The sequence below is a fragment of the Onychostoma macrolepis genome, chromosome 11, assembly GCF_012432095.1.
Source record: "Onychostoma macrolepis isolate SWU-2019 chromosome 11, ASM1243209v1, whole genome shotgun sequence".
In the NCBI taxonomy this organism is placed as follows: Eukaryota; Metazoa; Chordata; class Actinopteri; order Cypriniformes; family Cyprinidae; genus Onychostoma; species Onychostoma macrolepis.
In genome coordinates, this window is record NC_081165.1 from 16,273,659 (window position 1) to 16,294,231 (window position 20,573).

A 20,573-nucleotide genomic window follows, 5' to 3' on the forward strand; every position below is an offset into this window, starting at 1 on the left:
GCCTCCAGCCAAACTTTCAATGAGTCATGTCACTGGAAAGCAACGTAAAGGGAAGAGTCCATTGTCATTGCTGGTTGCTGACATGCTGTTGGCAGCTACATGACTGCACATCTGCTGGGGCAGACCTGCCAGGAAAGTGTCTATGAGTCTGGCTTTGGATAGAATTATGCCTGATGAGCATAAGTACATTTACTATGATTATGAAGAATGTGTATAAATATTTGAGCCACTTTCCATAAATTTGTGTCCCATTCCTTATCTGTTACCACATGATTTTTCCTCTATTAAAGTAATGGGACATCCCATAAAACCCAGGACGTGACATCATATGGATACTTTTCACTGCACAACCAAGTGAAAGAAAAATATATTGTGTAATCTTAGTTTATTTTCTCTGTTTCTATAAAAGTCTAGCATTGACTGTTTTTATCCAGCTCAATAATTCATACATTTTATACCAACTTTATTGTAAGAAAAATGATGAACTATTAGTTTTCTTTAATTAATGGTAAATATATAAATTATTAAATAAGCTTAATTTTTATACTTATTCAGTGAAATACTGATTAAATAATAAAAATGATTTATATAAGTATCTTATCTTAAAGTAGGATGTGACACTGAGAAAAAAATCTTGAAGCCTTTTACTGTGTGTGTGTGTGTGTGTGTGTGTGTGTGTGTGTGTGTGTGTGTATATACACACACACACATAATATCTGTCTCATCATTTCCAAATAACACCATAAATTAGGCTCATAATATGTTCTTAGTAAATGCCAAAGGGACTTGTGCTTTCCGAGTTGGAAGAAATTCAGCTCTTTCTGTCAATACCCTCATGTGTTACTCTCCCGCCCTATCAGGGTCATCAGATGACAGGGCTTTACCCCTCTGAGGTCGTGAGAAGTGCGTCTGGCCAAAAAATTCTATTCAATATGCTAACTGTGCAGCTCTGGGTGTGAATATGTTTGGAGTTTGGACTGGTCATTTTGTGGTTAATATATTTTGGCGTGTCTGAATTTTGTTTTACGTGCTTGGCTGAAGTGGGGTTTGGCTTAAAGTGAATATATTTGTCTGCTGTTCAGATGCAACAGAGGCCTAATGATAGATGCCTGGCTTTGACAAGACTCAAGACAATTGGTCTTTCTTGCAGCCAGATGACAAAAATAAATTACATTAACTTTTACAGAAAGAGTTACATAATACAATTTTTTGGGCTGTCAAATATCTTCTTTTTTTTTTATTATAAAATTGTTCTGTGAATTCATTAAATTAATAATACAAAAAGCCCCAAAATTAAAATAAAATGTCACTGGAATGAAGAAGAGGAAGCAAAAACATTACTGCATATTTAATATATATAAAAATACATAAAAATATATTTAAAATATTTTCATTGAAATACTAGTTTTATTATTAGATTAAATAAATTACTATTTTAAAAATTAAACCAATGTATTTCTCTGTATAAATTTATATTCTTAATATAAAACAAATGATACAATAATTGTGAAAAAAATATGTATATGTGTGTATATATGTGTGTGTGTGTGTACACACACACACACACATACATACAGCCTGTACTTACAGTTTGTAATTATGTACATGTAATAGGCAGCTACTGTTACACATATGTAACAGACCGAGTCTGTTACACAGCTACTTGTACACTTAAGTACAATCTTGATACACTTCATTTTAAGTAGCTTATGCCTGTGTAATATTCTGTAATTTTAATGTAATTAGAAAGGTATTACATGTATTTAAGCTGTGTACTGGTGGGTTAAATCAAACTAAGGTGCAGCTGGATAAGGTGTACAGTATAGATACACATTAAGTACACTTTATTTTAAGTAGCTTATGTCTGTGTACTTACATTAATAATTACATTGTATAAAGTCTGCAACACATATGTAACAATCTTTTGGTTACATAAGTAGCTGTGTAACAGTAGCTACCTATTACATGTACATAATTACAAACTGTAAGTATAGGCTGTTCCATAACTTAGTACATTTTGTTTCATGTAAGTACAACTGCTACTACTAAGTACTTAATTAGGTAATTACTCTATATTATGGACACCTTAATATAAAGTGTTACACGGACGGTCATACTTTTAGGTGACTATTCTAATCTGGCAACTGAAGAACATGTAATGGGAGTGGCCTTGACCAAGCCCCGCCCTCTGTCCTGTAATGTCCTATTGGTAGGAATGAAAGGGCGGAAACTCACCTCTAACAGTTCCCTCCCAGTTCTAAATGAAAGCCCATTGTGGAATGCACACATTCTCTCTCTTACATGTGTATACTCACACACCCTCACTCTCCCTCACGTATGTTCATCAAGTCCTCTCTCCTTCCTGTTTTTCACAAGTTCCTGTCTTTTTACTGACGCTAGTGTTGTCGCAGCCTGGAAGGAGTTAAAGCTTCCCATGAATCCTTTGTTTAGGATTCCTAACTAGGAGGGCTGCGATACAGAAAGCGCTTTGAAATCTCCCAACACATGTTTGTTGTGAAGATCGAGCTGACCATGCTCTGGAGCTTATTTCCTAGGTGTAGCTGACGTTGGGGGGTTGGAAATTTGGCTTGAGATGAAGTGAAGGGGGGGTGGAAGAGGAAACCCCATTCACACAGAGATCACCCAGCACAAGACACGCTGAGCCGAGAGTTTTCTCTAGTCCTTGGGGAAAACTAGCTTCACAATCTTCTCCTGATGGAACTCAGGAGGACAAACATTCCTATGATTCCCAAAAGCTGCTGAAACACTTTCTGAAGATTTGGTTTAATTATGGAATCACTGAGGGAATCTATTCTTCATTTAACATTTCAGATGTCAACATACAAACGAGCCACACTGGATGAAGAGGAACTGTTGGACACCGGCTCCGATGGGATCTACCACACCTCTACCATGCAGGTGAGAGTTTTTTTTTTTAACTATTTTTATAACTTAAGTTTCTTGATGTATGTGTACTGACATCCATTGAGCTGGCGATCATTTTTAAACCAAACTCTTCAAAAACAACAAAGATTCCAGTGGAAGACAAGGACAGTGTCTCAAGTTACTTCCTCATGGTTTTGCTGTCAAACATCCGCCGTGTGTTAGCACTATTGTATAGAACTCTTTCCTCATTCTGTTGAAGCTTTTTTTTACCCCGAAGTGTTTGTTCTATTTGTGTCATGTAAATATGCCTGATACTTATGTTTACTTCTGATAAGTACATAATTGATTTTTTATTTGTGTATAAGTCAAAACAAATGCTAGCTATATTTTTGCCTCACCTTTTTGATTCTAAATTTCTGCCTCACCAGATGCTGATGTTTTTGTTTGTTAGGTCCCAGTGAGTTTTAAAGCACAAGTAAGACAATGTGCATAAGCATTTAGAAATTATAAATTTCACTTGACAAAGTTAAACAGGCCGAATATTTGTTTACTATTTACTTAATGAACATATTATTAGGAATGAGAAATGGTTCCATGTTTGATATCTAAACCTAAAAAAAAGGTAAAACTGGCATGAAAACATCTATATAGCATATTAATTATTTATGATTTAAAGTACACTATTGTTCAAAAGTAATGATACGGTGCACTGTAAAGGTTTTTTATTTTTTTTTGTAAACTAATGTAGTCTGGTCTCTCATGTATATAATTTGAATAAAACTAGTTAAAGGCAGGGTGCGTGATTTGATGGGTGAAGGTCTCTTCACATACCAATAGCAATCACGAAGTTAAATGGTCTAAATGTATTTGTATGTATTTATATCGTCTGCAGAAGGCGTAAGACCATAAAATGTTCGTCCAATCATATTCTTCCTTCCGAGGGCTACGATAGGCTCTCCTACCTGCCTGTCAACGTATATGTCAACACATACCTCCGCATAGAAATTATACGGCATCAGCGCGTTCCATTGTGCTATTGCAGACCGAGCGAGAATGGAAGGCGTTATTATTGTAATATTAAGTGCTTTGCACTGTAATACTGTAATTTCTCACTGGTGAATGAGACATGAGGTAATCTGACAGTTTTACATTCAACACCATCTCTCATCGTGTCGCTGGCTTGCCTGGTCTGGCCTTCCTGTGTTTTTCTGTGTTTTGGAGGAGGCGTGGCTTTGGAGAGTGATTTGCAGAGAGGGTGGGATCTTCTGCTTTCAAAGCTAGCTTTATATTACTAGCATCTCCGAAATCACCTACTCTACCTTTAATTTAGATGTTACCACATGACATATTTTTAAACATTTTTTGACAGTCTTTCTGTTGCTTTTATAAAACCAAAAGCATTTCGCATTAAAAAAAGAAAAAATTCATAACTCACAAATGACAATTATTCTTCAATATCTGCTCTGTATATTCAGTAAGCTCATGTATATGGATGCCTTTTAAAAATTTTGTGTCTGTTCTGCCATACCTTGCAAGAATTATAACTGAATATTTGGCTTGTTCATTTTGAAGGCAACCAAGTAGAAATCCAAATATGTTCTTGTTCTCGCTCCATATTTTTCATTTTTGCTAGTGAGAACCAGAACTTCATTATCCTTTAACCGCTCCTAAAATATTTTCTCTGGATCACTTGGGGTATTAAATGTTCTGGATGCCTTTATTGAAACCATCTCACGGTCTATTTTACTTTCTCCCTCTGCTCTCTTTGACCCTTGAGAGACCTGAGTTAGGCATTAAGGCTCACTGAAGCCACACAACACATACAAACACAGTTACACTGCATGCATCCAAACGAAGCTGAGTAATTGCACAGCTGGGCAACTGGCCACTAAAAGTGAACTCTGTTTGCTTAGTAGGACTTGATTTGAGATTATTTATTTAGTTTCTCTTGCACCTCTTCTGCAAAGAGCTGATGAATTATGAAATCCACAAGCCTTATTTACAGAATCTAAACCAAAAAAGAATCAATCAGAGAAAAAGCTCAAAGTTTGTTTGGAGTTTTTATGGAGTTCTCAGGTGTGTTTCATTTTGGGATCAAGTGTCTAATAGAAACATACAAAGAAAGGAGACAGCTGTTATCATATTGCATATACACTATTGTTAAAAGTTTGGGGTCAGTAAGAATTTTATTTTATTTTATTTTTAAAGAAATTAATACTTTTATTCATTCAATTAAACAAAAGTGACAGTAAAGGGATTTGCAAAAGATTTATATTTAAAATAAATGTTATTTTGAATTCACCACAGTTTCCACAAAAAATATTAAGCAGTACTGCTGTTTTCAATATTTAGAATAATACTGCAGGGATACAGTAATAAATGTTTCTTAAGTACCAAGTAAGATTTCTGAAGGATCATGTGACAAGACTGCAGTAATGGTATTACATTTATCACAGGAATAAATTGCATTTTAAAATATATTACAGTAGAAAAAAAAGAAGTTGATTTCACAATAGTACTGTTTTTGAACAAATGAATGCAGCCTTAGTGAGGATTCTTTTTTTTTAAATTACTTAAAAAAAGAAAAGAAAAATAAAATAAAAAATCTTACTGACCCCAAACTGTTGAATGTGTATGTGGATATAATATTAATAGCATGGTCCAGATAATTTTGCATGGAAGGTATTTGCATAGGAGGTATCTAATTTTGAATGTTTCTTTCCAGCGGTTTGGTTTGAACAGCAATGTGTTTGGCAGAACAGAGTTTAGCGTTGGCAGTGCTTCCTAAAAGAGAGTGTTTCCTAGAAAGTAGGAAGTTTATCACTGTGTTGTTATGGGTAAGCTTCTTTCCTAAGGATTTAATGCTTAATTCGATGCCGATATCTCTTACAGGAATGTTCTGGGTTTAATACCAGTTCATTTCTGTAGATGGCATTTGCGATTATGCTATCAGTTACCAAAGAAAATAATTGTGCTTACAGTAACACACTTACAATGAAAATAAACAGTCCACTGTTCTAGATAGGATTTAAATAAAGAAATGTTAAGCTCATAGTTTTGTTAAACGACTCGCATGAAGTATTCAGCAAAAATCTTTTTTACCATTTGAGATCATCCTTTAATTCTTCATTTGAAGTGGGAATTTGATCTGTAAGAACTGGAGCAGAAAGACAATGGTGTTGGGTCCCACCAAAGTGTAATATTGTTGTTGGGCACGATCATATATCATTTTCCCATGCAATATAATATAAAACCTGCACAGTGTTATACAAAATGTCAAAGATATCACTTTCATTAAGAAACACAAAATAAACATTTTACGCTCAAGGACCAGCTCTTTGCCAAAGATCACTCTTTTGGAGTACGTTTCAGTGTCATTTGCGTCATCTATGTAACATTGCTCATTTGCAGGGTTATTTATTTCAGTCTTAACCCTTATTTTGTGATAACTTAACCCTTATTTTCTCATAATATTATTATCAGGTGGGGGTTCAGCGTGGTCTGGGACTCCGGTGCTGGGCGGAGAAAACACATGTTGAGAGGAAGCTAGTGGTCGTCGTGTGTGCTCTGTCCGTGGCTCTGTTCATTTGCATCATGACTTTGGGTCTGCACTATAAAGAATGTGAGTTGATGGTGCAAATATTACATGCTACACATGTTGTTAGCTTTAATGTTCATTGCAGTGTTTGTGTGCAGAACTCTAGTATGCAAATCTAGTATGTTAGTATGTCAGTTAGTATGTACTAATTTTAAATAACAGTACTTACTAATTAGCTTTTACATATATGTGACCTTGGATGACAAAACCAGACTTAAGTGTCAATTTTTCGAAATTGAGATTTATACATAATCTGAAAGCTGAATAAATAAGCGTTCCATTGATGTATGGTTTGTTAGGATCTGACAGTATTTGGCTGGGATACAACTATTTGAAAATCTGGAATCTGAGGGTGCAAAACAATCTAAACATTGAGAAAAACGCCTTTAAAGTTGTACAAATGAAGTTCTTAGCAATGCATATTACTAATCAAAAATTAAGTTTTGATAGATTTACGGTAAGAAATTTACAAAATATCTTCAATCTGATTCTCATGTTTAAGAATCTGTTATCTTGAAAAGTAATTTATGCTACTACTGCCCACTGACTTGGTTTTAAAACTATATTATTATCCAATTTATTATTATCCACTTAAAATGCACACATGTAAGTCAGGAAAATCACAATTTTCTCGGGGGAGCATGGCCCTGAACCCCCCTACCAATCTCCATTTTGGGACCTCAGTATTTATTAAATCCTGCATACGGCCCTGTATGCCAGTGTTTATCTTTTTATGCTACTCCCTTAAGAAATCTAATATAAATACAGTAAATGTTCTTCTGTTGGCCTCATGTATTCACTTAAGAATACTGAAGTCCATATTTGAAAGGGATTGTGGGAGATCCTTGATTTGCAGTTAGACCACCCCATTATTGCATGATTCAGCTTAAGCACATTTGTCAGCTAAACATTAGGATTAGTTCACCCAAAATTAAAAATGTCATCATTACTCATGTTGTTCAAACCTGCATGAGTTTCTTTCTTCTGTTGAACTAAAAAGAAGATATTTTGAAGAATGTTGGTAATCAGCCAGTTGACAGTTTTGACTTCTATAGTAGGAAATATACAATGGAATAAAATGGCTCCTTTCACCCATTTGGTTACCAACATTCTTCAAAATATACATACTCACCCTCATGTCTGGGACATGACAAAATTTTGTGTGAATTTGGGTATGAACTTTACTGCAGCATGGTATAACAAAATTGGTTTTAAGATTAGTAAAGTTGTTTATGCCAAATTTCCACCTCTTATGTTATTCACCATGTTGTAATTTGACATCTGTTCTTGAAATAGGCTAGTCCATAAACCATCATATATGGGGGGGGGGGGCAACACTTGGGCTAAGCCCCGAATGTTTATAATGTCTGGCTCCGCCCCTGAGCTAAGTTGGATCTCCCTTTACTCACTTTTATTGCAGCTCAAAGTTATTATTGTTGAGTGAACTGAATGCGACTTCCTTCTATTCAGCCATCTACTGTTGCCCAACCATGACAAATCGTTGTATGAAAGAACAACGACTTTGTGTCAGATTGTTTACCTCCAATTTCCTTAGCCTCCCTCAGGCCTCCAGTTTCTTGGCCTTATCTCTTCAGATTAGGAGCTAGGGATACATCTTTTGGGCCAAATGTTTTTCTTAGAAGAGCTTATAGTGAATCTGTTGTAGCTGCATTCTCTCTGCATCCATAAGCTGAATAAAAACAGTGCCCTTTAACCCCAATTATTTCCAATATTAAACTTAATACTTAAATAACCTCATTCAATGGAATCCTGCCCAACCTCAAAGCCTCAAGGCCAAAGTGAACACAAAGACATGCGTGCCTTTAAATTAAGTGTTCTTAACATGTCTGAGAACATCTTTTCACAGATTAAAATATTAAAATATTGGTGGCTGCACATGACTAATGTTGTTACACAGACACAAATATTTGCCATAACAGCTCGCATATCACCCAGATGTGCTAATGACTTTTCAGTTTTACATTTTTATTTTTTTTTGACAGTTAGAGTTAGTATTCAATGAAGAGAAAATTTTTATCGCACTGTTTGTGTTCAGAACTCAAAATAAATCTAGTATGTCAGTTTGTATGTACTAATTTTGATTAACAGTATTTACTTTCTAATTAGCTTTTACATATATTTAAACATGTATGTGTGTATAAAATTGTGCATATAAATGTATTATTAAATGAATAACTAATATAATAAAATATATATGTGTATATAAATTATTTAAAAGGCAATAAATGCTAATGACTTTTCGGTTTTTGGTTTTGACAGTTAGTATTTAATGAAGAGAAAACAGTCTCTTGGGTTTAATCAATGGCTCTCCACGGGTCACTGCTAGAGATTCTCTAGCATTCTCTAATGAAGTGTGGACTCTTCATTTGATCTGTATTCTGAAAAAATACAGTTCTTTTCTCAGAAACCAGATTTTGGCATCAAGCCTTGATAAGTGAATAGTTCCAGATGGGTTCAAGTCCCGGGATCCTCCTCAAAGAGATGTTCAGAGCATATTTATGAGGTGCAGCTTGAATGCATTATGAGGTACAGCACTGAAAGTGTAGCGCACCAAATTCCATTTATGATTACCCTAGTTTAAAATACGCTGAGTGAAAGAGACATCGGGAAGACTTTCTTATTTGTTTTGGCAGCTATATGTGGTATAAAAGCATCTATTGTAATGGATGAAACAGTATTTTAATATACATATATTGCTTTTAACAGCACATCCGGGAATGTGCCTGTCAGAGCCTTGTGTTAGTGTGGCAAGTAGAGTCTTGGGGGCTCTCGATCGGTCAGTGGACCCCTGCCAGGATTTCTACAACTTTGCATGCGGGGGTTGGATGAGGAAAAACCCGTTGCCTGAAGGCAAGTCCCGCTGGGGTCCTTTCAGCAACCTGTGGGAACACAACATGGCCATCATGAAGAACTTATTAGGTAATATTTTAATTAATTTTTAATATTTTTTATTTAAAAAATACAAATGAAAAAATATTAATGTATCCACAACATCCTCAATTATTTTTAAATATAATTGTAATTTAATTTAATATAATTTTAACTTATTTAATATCTTTAATTTTAAATGTTTTTTTTTTTTTGCAATTACATATATTTTTCATGTGTAATCGTTCAGTAAATAACTTGCTTTGTGTCTGAAATGACTCACGTCCTCTTATTTTTGATTTTGAATCATATATTTCATTTAGAACTGTATTTTCAATGGGGTCTCAGACTTATAGAGCCCACTGTACAAATAAAGCAGTAATAATGTTCCATCTTGAAAGGCTCCTATACCAACTTATAGGCTTTGTTTCACTTTGCTTTGAGAGTTCATGAAGGTTCTTGCCATTGAGCTTTTCTTCATTTCTTAAATTCAGAGAATACCAGCATGAAGAGCCTGAGCAAAGCGGAACAAAAAGCCCAGTGGTATTACCAAGCTTGTATGAACGAGATTAAAATTGAAGCACTCGGGGCAAAACCACTACAGGATCTCATCAATCAGGTGACCTGAGATGCACGCACAAACCTTATTTAACAATATGAAACTCAAAAGATCTGTTGTAAATATATTGGCGCTAATGAAAACCTGCTTTGACTCTTATTCTGGGATATAATTCTTAATAATGGAAGACTGTTTTTCCAGACAGGAGGCTGGGGCTTGAAAGGCCCGTGGGAGAAAGATAACTTTCAGGAGGTTTTACGGACTGTGTCGGCCAACTTCCGAACCTCCCCCTTTTTCACTGTTTTTGTCAGCACAGACTCAAAAAGCTCCAACAGCAACATCATCCAGGTGGGAACACTTATAGTTATATTTTTTAAATCACAATAACATAAATTCTTAAATGTCTAGGGGAACCTCTGCGCTGTTTTAGATATCATATTTTGTTTTACGACGACTGTCAGAATATATTATAACAGGCTTTATATCTTGATGCATGTCACTTTAGCTTAGCTTGTTGAGTGATAATGGAAATGCAGATGATGCTCTGATTCCTCTTTTTCCACAGGTGGATCAGTCAGGATTGGGACTTCCCTCTAGGGAATACTATCTCAATAAGACAGCCAATGAAAAGGTAAACTTTGTTGTTTATGAACGTGGGAAATGTTCTGTGCTGTGGTCTACTCTAAAGCTTGTGTTCGTATTCTTTTGTCAGTATTTAAAAGCATACTTGAACTTCTTGGTGGAGCTTGGAATCCTCTTGGGCGGCTCAGAGGAGACCTCTCAGAAGATGATGCAGGAAATCATAGACTTTGAAACGGCACTGGCAAACATCACAGTCCCTCAGGAAGAGCGGCGTGACGAGATGAAAATTTACAATAAAATTCAAGCCAAAGAGTTAGCTGTGAGTACTGCTCGGTTACTGTACTACTGTTGGATTGAAATCTATGATTCTACACTGGTTGGTCATGACCCAAAAATGGTCACATGTCTGTTCTGATAGGGACATAGATGGAAATGCTAAATGCAAGTAATGAAATTCATAGTTATGGCAAAATAGGACAATGGTCCAATTGCAGCTCCAACTCTACTTGGGCACAAATTCATCTGTCACTGAAAACAGTCAAATTATCCAGATACTAACATGGGCAGATTGCTTGACAATGGGTAAACATTTGTGCCAACTACAAGTTATTTGTTCAACCTATACTACCATTCATAAGATTTTTTTTCATGTTCTTAATCAAGCAATGCTGCATTTGTTTGATAAAAATATTATTGCTTTTTTAAATTGTAATATATTCTTAAATGTAATTTATTCCTGTGATTGCAAAGCTGAATTTTTAGCAATTTCAGCCATAACTCCAGTCTTCAGTGTCACATCATTCAGAAATGATTCTAATATGCTGTTTTTTTTCTTCTTTGTTGAATAGAATTCAGTATTTACTTGAAATAGATTTTTTTTGATCAGTTTAATGCATCCTTGCTGAATAAAGTATTAATTTATTTTTTTTCTTTAAATAAAACTCAAACTGGGGCAGCTGAGAACCATGAATTTAAATGTTTCCTTCAATGAGAGATACATCTCATGTATTGTGATTTAGTAAAACGAGAATAACATTTTCAGAACATGAAATTATGTTTCCTTTGCTGGAGACATAAAAAAGCATTCTTTCATCAATTGTCATGTTGCATTTGATATGAGACATCAGTCATGCGTTTGTGTCTGTGCTGTAGACATTGGCTCCTGCAGTAGACTGGATGCCTTTCCTCTCTGCAGTGTTCGCCCCTGTTGCCCTAAATGACTCTGAACCCGTGGTTGTGTACGCTAAAGAATACCTCCAGAAAGTCTCAGAACTCATCAGCAACACCAGCAAGAGGTAAGCCAACATTAGCTAGAATTGTGTTGGTTTTTAGGCCAGTCTGTAACTGACCTGTATTGTCTGTTAGCTAAGATCAAAGCTAATGTGTCTTCCCCAGCGTCTTGAATAACTACATGATCATGAAAGTGGTGCGGAAAATGGTGTCCATTTTAGACCAGAGGTTTCAAGATGCAGAGCAGCGCTTCCTTGAAGTCATGTATGGCACCAAGAAGGTGAGAAATGAAGATCAAAGCTGCTGTCTGTCAGCCAAATGTAAAACTTGCTGTTAAAGAAATAGTCCCCCCCCCCCAATATATATGTTTTTTTTATTATTATTTACCTCAGTTTCTTTGATAAATTGCAAAAAATTACAAAAAGTGGCATAAAAATATCATATAAGCGGTCCGTGAGGGGTAGTCGTGGCCTAATGGTTAGGGAGTCGGGCTTGTAACCTGAAGGTTGCTGGTTCGAGTCTCGCGCCGGCAGGAATTGAAGGTGGGGATTGTGAATGAACAGCACTCTCTCCACCTTCGATACCATGACTAAGGTGCCCTTGAGCAAGGCACTGAACCCCGAGCAAGGCTGCCCACTGCTCCGGGTGTGTGTTCACTGTGTGTGTGTGTGCACTTGTTCACTACTCACTGCTGTATGTGTGCACTTGGATGGGTTAAATGCAGAGCACCATTTCGAGTATGGGTCACCATACTTGACAATATGACTTGTACACAATATTCAAAGTCTTCTGAAGTCATATGATAGCTTTGCGAAATAAAATTTGAGAAACGGATACACATTTTCGCCATTATTCTCTGATAATCTTATTATCTTAATATTATGAAGCTGTTAGATTAAAAAATGTTATCTGTCATCTTTGTCAGGTTTGACTTGGAATCCAAGCGCTTGGTTGTTGTCACATGACTAACTGTCAAGTTTGAAAATATGAGATGTTGTCACATGACTAACTGTCAAGTTTGAAAATATGAGATAAAAGAGCTATATACTACTGTATTACTGTATTTATGATCAAATAAATGCAGTCTTAGTAAGAATAAAACATCTGTATTTATATATGCAGCCATAGTAAGCTTAAGAGACTTCTTTAAAAAAAAAAAATGAAAAAATCTTACTGACCCCAAACTTTTGAATGGTAGTGTAGCTCTGGATATTGTGTGTCAAAATAATACAGGATTAGAAACATTTTGGGCTAAGTAAATGATGACTAAATATTTTTTTTAAAATTGGGTGAACTACTCTACCCTGATTCTTCCTCTTACAAGGATCATTTGGTGCAGAAATCATTTTATATTAAGATACAATTATCCAGTTATTAAAATAGTCAGTGTGCTTAGTCAGCATGAGAGGGAAGTGATTTGTTGCCCTCGTCTTCTCTCTTCTACTCCTCCCTCTCTTTGACTTCGTTTAGATGAACTGTATTAGTGTTTCTGTGTATGGAGAGGCGGTGTGTTGTTCTGCAGGGAGCCAGGTTATTCAGACTCTTATCAGGAGGAGATCCTGTTGCCCCGGCTTCACTTTCCGCTGGGGTCAGGCTGAAATAACAAACCAAAGAGCCTTGGACCATGTGTGTATGTGTGATGGGATAAGATAAGAGATAGAGAGAGGAACCTTAACGACGGTCACCTTCAGCACGGTTTGGTATGTTAGTGTGGGTATAGCTTTTATTATTGCATTGAAAGTGATAGTCAGTCCAAAAATGAAATATCCTGTCATCATTTACTCACCCTCATGTTGTTCCAAACCTGTATGATTTTCTTCTGAGGAGCTTAAATGTTAGGCAGAATGTTGACTCTTCTCTCTCTCATACAGTGAAAGTGAATGGTGACATGGAGCTGTCAAGACCCAAAAATCACAAGAAGTGTCTCATAAATATAGTATAAAAGTAGTCCATGCAATGTCTGTGCTGGATTCCGAGACTTTTGAAGTCACATGACTGCTTAAAATACCAAAATGAAGCCATTATTCACTGATAATCTTCACATCTGTCATCATTTACTCACCCTCTTATCATACCTGTATGACTTACTTTCTTCTACAGAACACAAAAGTAGAATTATGACAGAATTTTCTTTTTTGGGTAAACTATCCCTTTAAGGTTACTATAATATGATTTCGGATGACTAGAGAGAGAGAGAGCGCCACCATTGACATCTTGTTTCTTTTAGTTTAAGGTCAGGTTTAATGAAAGTGAGTAAGTGATGACAGAGTTTTGATTGTCACTTAATGACTCATTTCCGTCAACTTTGTTTTACCGTCATAATCTTGTATTACGAGCTGTTATCTGTTATCTCTAGCGTTTCTGAGATGTGAAGTGGAATGGGTGTCAAGTCTTGTTGCTGCCCGTCTCTGGGCGTCATACTCAAGCAACCTTCAAGAGAACAATGAAATGTCTTGTTTTGCTGATAAAAAGGGAAAAACCCCTTCTGTTTAGCTTGTTGCATGCAAATTTGTTATGTCTTTAACAAATTATTTGCCATCATTTCCTCAAGTGCTAATAATTCCTATGGTGTACAGATGGAAACTAGACTGTATGTATCTGCAGAAATTCAGACCTGTAAATTGTCTGTGAAATGTCACATTGAGAAGACTTGGGTGCAAATGAGGATGTTAGTTGTTAATATATCACCTTTGTGTTTTCTAGAGCTGCACGCCACGCTGGAAACTTTGCGTCAGCGACACGGATAGCGCTCTGGGCTTTGCTCTCGGGGCGCTCTTTGTCAAAGCTACTTTTTCCGAAGACAGCAAAGCTTTTGTGAGTGTCTTGTGATGTTTTGCACACCATCCCCATCTTTTCCTCCAGGCCTATACACTATATTCTCAACTGTATGTTTGTCAGGTTGAAGATATGGTCTCCGAGATCAAATGGGCCTTTGAAGACAGCCTGAAGACTGTCAGCTGGATGGATTCCGAGACAAAAAAAGCAGCCAAAGAAAAGGTGAGAACCAACAGCACAATCCCACATGATGTTTTTCACCGCTGTCGCCTGCAGGAATGGATCTTGCTGAAATCAACACCTAGCTAAAATCTCAGACTTTTCTTAATTTGTATTAGTTTTAGTGGATGTTTGTTGTTGTTTGTTTAAAAATCAGGCAACAGAAGGTAAAGGTTTTTCTGCTTATTGATGCTCTTTAATGCCACCTGGTGTTAAAGTTTAAACTGCACTCGTATGAGGCCACTCCCTCATAGTGTTCATTTTCTTATTCTTGTCCAGGCAGATGCAATATACAACATGGTTGGTTATCCAAAGTTTATTATGAACCCCAAAGAGCTGGACAAGGTGTTTAATGACGTATGTATACATTTTCTTAATTTCTGTTTGCTTTTGGATCATGGAAAATAATACGGTTCAATGTTGTAGAGAGCCTCAACTAACATCTCGGCCTCCAAACTGTATATCAGTTTGATGTTGTTTCAGATCTCTACTTTCAAAACGTCATGAATTATTACAACTTCTCTGAACGAGTGACTGCTAACCAGCTGAGAAAAGTCCCCAACAGAGATCAGTGAGTATCACTGACACACATCTCTCTTAAAGGGATAGTTCACTCAAAAATGAAAATTATTTTGTCATTTACTAATTTTAGTACCATACTAAAGTATTTTTCATATTTTGAATTAGCTTTTTTTTTTTTTTTTTTTATTATTAGTTTTCTATTTAGCTGTTATTTATTTTTATTTTAGTTTTAGTCATTTTAATACTTAAACTGAATTATTACAATTAGTTGCCAAGGCATCATTTCTCATTTTTACGTTTAAATGCAATTATTCATTTAATATTTCTATTTTATTTCAGCTTTATTTCTGTTACCTAAAGCAATCTGTAATGGTTTTTATACATTTAAAAAAAAAAAATTTAGTCATTTTCCAAAGCATCATACAGAAAGTCATACAGGTTTGAGGGTGAATAAATGATGAAAGAACTTTCATATAGTAACTATTAATTTAAAACTCCCCTAATGTCAGTTAATGTGCATGCCAGTGATCTGTGCTTTTCTGTACTTGTACAGATGGAGTATGACTCCACCTACAGTTAATGCCTACTACAACCCCACAAAGAATGAGATGGTACTTCCAGCAGGCATTCTCCAAGCTCCATTTTATAACCATGCTTGGCCAAAGTAAGAGACTCCCACTAACAAAACCTGTCCTGTAGCAGTGTTATATCACTTTCCTCATCTTATTGTGTCTTGGTTGTTTTCTAGAGCAATGAATTTCGGGGGTATAGGTGTGGTTATGGGGCATGAGCTCACCCATGCCTTTGACGATCAAGGTAAAAAAGTTATTCTCTCTAGATTATTTTACTAGTCTATATTATTTTTATTAGTCTCTATGATTTTTAGATCTCCAGTATATACGATTCATTCAACCGCTGTAAAGAATCAAGTGTGCCACACTGCCACTGATTCAATAATGAATTAACCTTTACTATTTTAATAGTTATTATTATTATTATTATTATTATTATTATTACATTTTATTAATATTACACTTCATAGCAAAAAATGTTGAAAAAAAATGTAATTTTTGGATTTGGAATTAATTTATTTTTAGAATCCGTTTTAACTTTCTTCAGTCAGAAAAATAAAAAAATAAAATATTGATACTTGCATTTAATAATATTTTTATCATGTGCAGTTTAATATAAATAATTGCATGGTCCTTTATCAATATGAATATGTTAATAAACACATCAGCTTATATTATAAGAAAACTGTAACCTTGTAATGTGCATGTGAGCATTTACCAATATGTGTTTTAAAACCGTGTTTTAAATATGTCCTACAGGAAGAGAGTATGATAAGGATGGGAATTTGCGTCAGTGGTGGCAAAATTCTTCAGTGGAGGCTTTTAAACACCAGACCCAGTGCATGGTGGAGCAGTACAGCAACTACAGTATAAACAAAGAACCTCTAAACGGGAAACACACTTTGGGAGAAAATATTGCTGACAACGGAGGCCTGAGAGCAGCTTATAAGGTTTGTGAAGATCCTGTTGTGGAACAAGACTTTGCTGCAACTAGAATTGAAATCGATCTAATTCAATCAACAGAATTGTTTCGTTCATCAATGAGTTATAAAGAGATGAGTCACCAATGGTTACTTTCCATAACATGAAAACAGCTACGGCGTATGATGTATGAGAAACTGATACGAAAGGCATTACGATCTCTATATTTTTCTCGTTGGCGGCTTTGATAGCTTTGGGGCCGGCGTGATCCCATCTCGCTGAAAAGCCTCGCAGTGCAACAGGTGGCTCGGAATGGGCCGCTCCACCTCCAGCAACTCGGATTCTTTCCGTTGGTTGAAAAGTCATAGGTTACAGAGCAGATGCGCAAAGCATATGGCCGGAGAAGACCTTGTGTTAACCTCTCTGATGGAGAGGAAAATAACCATTGACACGAGGGTTCTGTTTATTTATGATCCCAGCGAGCGGCGTAGCATGCAGAATTATTAGCGGACTAATGTTTTCACACTTGCTTTGCAGGCCTATATAAACTGGATCGAGAAGCATGGTGAGGAGGCCACTCTGCCTGCCCTTGGAATGACCAATCATCAGCTGTTTTTTGTGGGATTTGCTCAGGTTTGTGCCAATATTTGCTTACTATGTTACACTTGTTTTTGACTTGTTTTAAAGGATTTAGTTGTTTTACTGGTCACAACCTCTGCAAATTAACGGTGTCTGTTATTTGTCTCTGTTTTTGATCTGTTTGCTAAGGCCAGAATCAATATTACTTGATTTTATCATTTACCTTGGATGTGGATTGTTGAAAAGAGGTGTGCTTGTACTATTACTTGGACTCACATTTTTTGTTTTATTAATGAAAACTAAAATGAAAATATCAAATATTCTAAAATGCATTTAAACTAAAATACATTTTCATGACTTAAACTATCTAAAGAAAATGCTAAATTATTTTATATTAGCCAAAAAATATTTAATTGTAGTTTTTTGATATATTGTGTATTATAATATTTCAGACCTGTGTTAAAGATGAAACTGCAACTAGATTTAAATAACTAGACTGTGTTAGCTGTATAACAAGTTAATAAATGACTGGGGGAAAAAAATCTAAAATACATTTAAACTGAAATAATTTATGACTCAAACTGTCTTGTAAGACTTTATAAGATATTTTATTTTATTTTTTGATACACTGTATAGCAAAACTAAATTTAGATTGCACTAACTTGACTGTTAACTGTTAAAAAAACTAAATAAATAAATAGATAAATAACATAGCAATAACAAAAATCTAAAATATATTTCAACTAAAATACAATTCTGTTAGACTCAAAATAACCCGTTAAGTATTTATTTGTTTATTTATATTGTATATTATAATACTTCAAACCTTTGCAACCTGCCTGTGTTAAACATGAAAACGCAACCAGATAGCAATAACTTTACCGAGAAACTTACCAGCGTTAAACATTTTTAACTTATACCAGTTAGTCATGAACTTGTCATCCCTAAAATACTAAAACTAAAAAAAACTTAAACTTGAAAGCCTTAAAAAAAATTAACATTGATAGAGCAGAAACTAACAAAATTAAGACTAAACTGAAAGATAAAATAGAAATAAAATCTGTAACCGTAGAATCAGGGTAATGACTTTTGCACAGACAAGCACCACTCACCACTTCTTTGAAAATGTAATAATCTAGTTTTGTCCTATTATCGTGTAACAAAACCCTTCGTTTCCTTTTTTGTAGGTGTGGTGCTCAGTTCGGACACCTGAAAGCTCTCACGAGGGCGTTATTACTGACCCCCACAGTCCATCGCGTTTCCGGGTCATTGGCACCATCTCCAATTCCCATGAGTTCTCTACACACTTTGGCTGCCAGGCAGACTCACCCATGAACCCCAAGCGCAAGTGTGAGCTGTGGTGACAGTGACTCTTATATGGGGGACTGAACCTGGAGCAATTATCGCTCAAAAAACCCAAACATCCAACTCAGGTTGCCTAATCTAGACTGCCAAAAAGCTGGTGAACTTAAAGTGGACTACAGATTTTCCAGCTATTACTTGCCTCTTAATGGGGAATTGGTGTAAATAGCTACTCCAAGGAAGGAGTTAACGGAGTTTTGTTCTTGCAAACATTCAAAACACTGGAAGTTAGTGGTTAAATTTAACGAGAGAAGGAATTCTCCTTTCTGCAAATATGTTTTCTGCAAGTATGTGCCTTTTTAGCAAATGCTTTTATTTTTCTAATAGGAAATAATATTTATGTTCTCTGTCTTACATTGTTGGTGGGTTTTTTTTTTTTTTTTTTGTCTGTAATGTTTGCCAATTCTTGCACAACACATTGTGCAACATTGTTAGATAACTTTGATACATGGAGACAGTTTTATAAGACTGTTCCATCACATCTTATTTGTTGAATTTGCCTGTACATTATGAACTTGAGCAAATAATTTGATTTTATCCATCTCACAATGTCACTTAATGTCAAGTGAAGACTAGGTAATAGTATGTAGTTGGACCACTAAACAAGAAAGTGCCTTTAAAACTATGCAAATATGGACTTGCTGGGAAAATATGTTTATTACACACAGATTCAAACTGCCCTTCTGCCCTCAAAATGAATAGGAAATATAGGTAACGCTTCACAACATTACCTAAATATATCCACAAATAATACTTTTTTTCCACTCAAAAACTGACGTGCAGAACACTGTGGCCTACGATCAGTCAGTTCCAAAAAGAAATACAGACCTTGTGCTAACTGAAAGAAAGCAAGTTGACCAAAAAAAAAAAAAAAAGAATCCAAGATTTGGTGATGATACAGCATAATGATACATTTACAAGCAATTTTTAAAAGGCTGGTCTTTTTGACTGGGAACATTAAAATATGTATAAGAGTTAATATTTATATTGCTTTTTGTTAGTTCATCAATTACAATTGCTGTAATTTTCATTGATGATTGATTCAACAGTATTTTTATGGTTTATAATTTGTCTCTCCGTTCCCTGGAAGTAAGACCGACAGATGTCGCCACATTCACATATATTAATGGCGACAGAAATGCCAAATAAAACGCAAAGCTAATGTTCTTATTATTAGGTTCCTACCATCTAACCCCAAAATACATACTTCATAACATAGGCAAACGTATATATTCTATTTTATTCGAGCCTTTTTCGAATGTAACATTTGTAGTCTTTATACTGCAACCGAAATTTGGGCGGGACCCCTTTTAAAAAGGTGAAACTGCACTTTTATATTTAGTCATAATACACTGCGTATTAGCCTATGGCTCACTTGTCTCTTACACTGATTATTGGTGGCTTGGAATGTAATGGAGATGGCATTCATTGTGTGAAACAGTGCAGGCATGTGGCGACTGCCTTCATGACGTCACTTTCACTGGCGATGTGCGATTCGTAAACGAATCGTTCTCTTCAGATCTTGTCAATGAACCGGTTCACAATAACCGGCCTGAACGAACTGAATCCTGGTTCTCAAGTCAACAACTCACCGACTTTTAAGAACTGAAATTACACATAAAATATACTGGAAATATGTTTTACTGATTTAGCAACAAATGTAATGAATAAATATAATGTTGAATAAATATAATAGTTTACAATTTATTATATTATAATTTATTATTATAATTTATTATTATTATAATTTATTCTTCATTCGACATATGTTCATGAAGTTTAGTACTGTTTGTTTATTGTAAATGCACATTATGACGTCGTGGTTATATGTCCAGCGATTCTGAGTAGTTATAATTAATGAAATGAAACAATTTTACCA

The 20,573-nt window shown here is 35.4% G+C and overlaps 1 protein-coding gene across 1 annotated transcript; it reads left to right on the top strand.

Annotated features, from left to right (window-relative positions):
* The first annotated feature begins 2,353 nt into the window (after window positions 1-2,353).
* Window positions 2,354-20,401, top strand: ece1 (endothelin converting enzyme 1). Its single transcript, XM_058792095.1, has 18 exons — window positions 2,354-2,919; window positions 6,370-6,508; window positions 9,212-9,424; window positions 9,868-9,992; window positions 10,134-10,280; window positions 10,498-10,563; window positions 10,645-10,833; window positions 11,667-11,809; window positions 11,910-12,024; window positions 14,448-14,558; window positions 14,643-14,741; window positions 15,018-15,095; window positions 15,206-15,309; window positions 15,814-15,924; window positions 16,009-16,076; window positions 16,592-16,782; window positions 17,291-17,386; window positions 18,520-20,401. The coding sequence occupies exons 1-18, from the start codon at window positions 2,791-2,793 to the stop codon at window positions 18,694-18,696; spliced, it is 2,301 nt and encodes a 766-aa protein (XP_058648078.1). The 5' UTR covers window positions 2,354-2,790; the 3' UTR covers window positions 18,697-20,401.
* Window positions 20,402-20,573: the final 172 nt, after the last annotated feature.

What these genes read in the sequence shown, in the direction of transcription:
- ece1 (XM_058792095.1), top strand. Translation starts at nt 2,791, where the DNA reads ATGGAATCACTGAGGGAATCTATTCTTCATTTAACATTTCAGATGTCA. An exon ending in CCGAAGACAGCAAAGCTTTT is followed by an intron (nt 14,559 to 14,642) that starts GTGAGTGTCTTG and finishes TATGTTTGTCAG; the next exon opens with GTTGAAGATATGGTCTCCGA. An exon ending in GCCTGAGAGCAGCTTATAAG is followed by an intron (nt 16,783 to 17,290) that starts GTTTGTGAAGAT and finishes CTTGCTTTGCAG; the next exon opens with GCCTATATAAACTGGATCGA.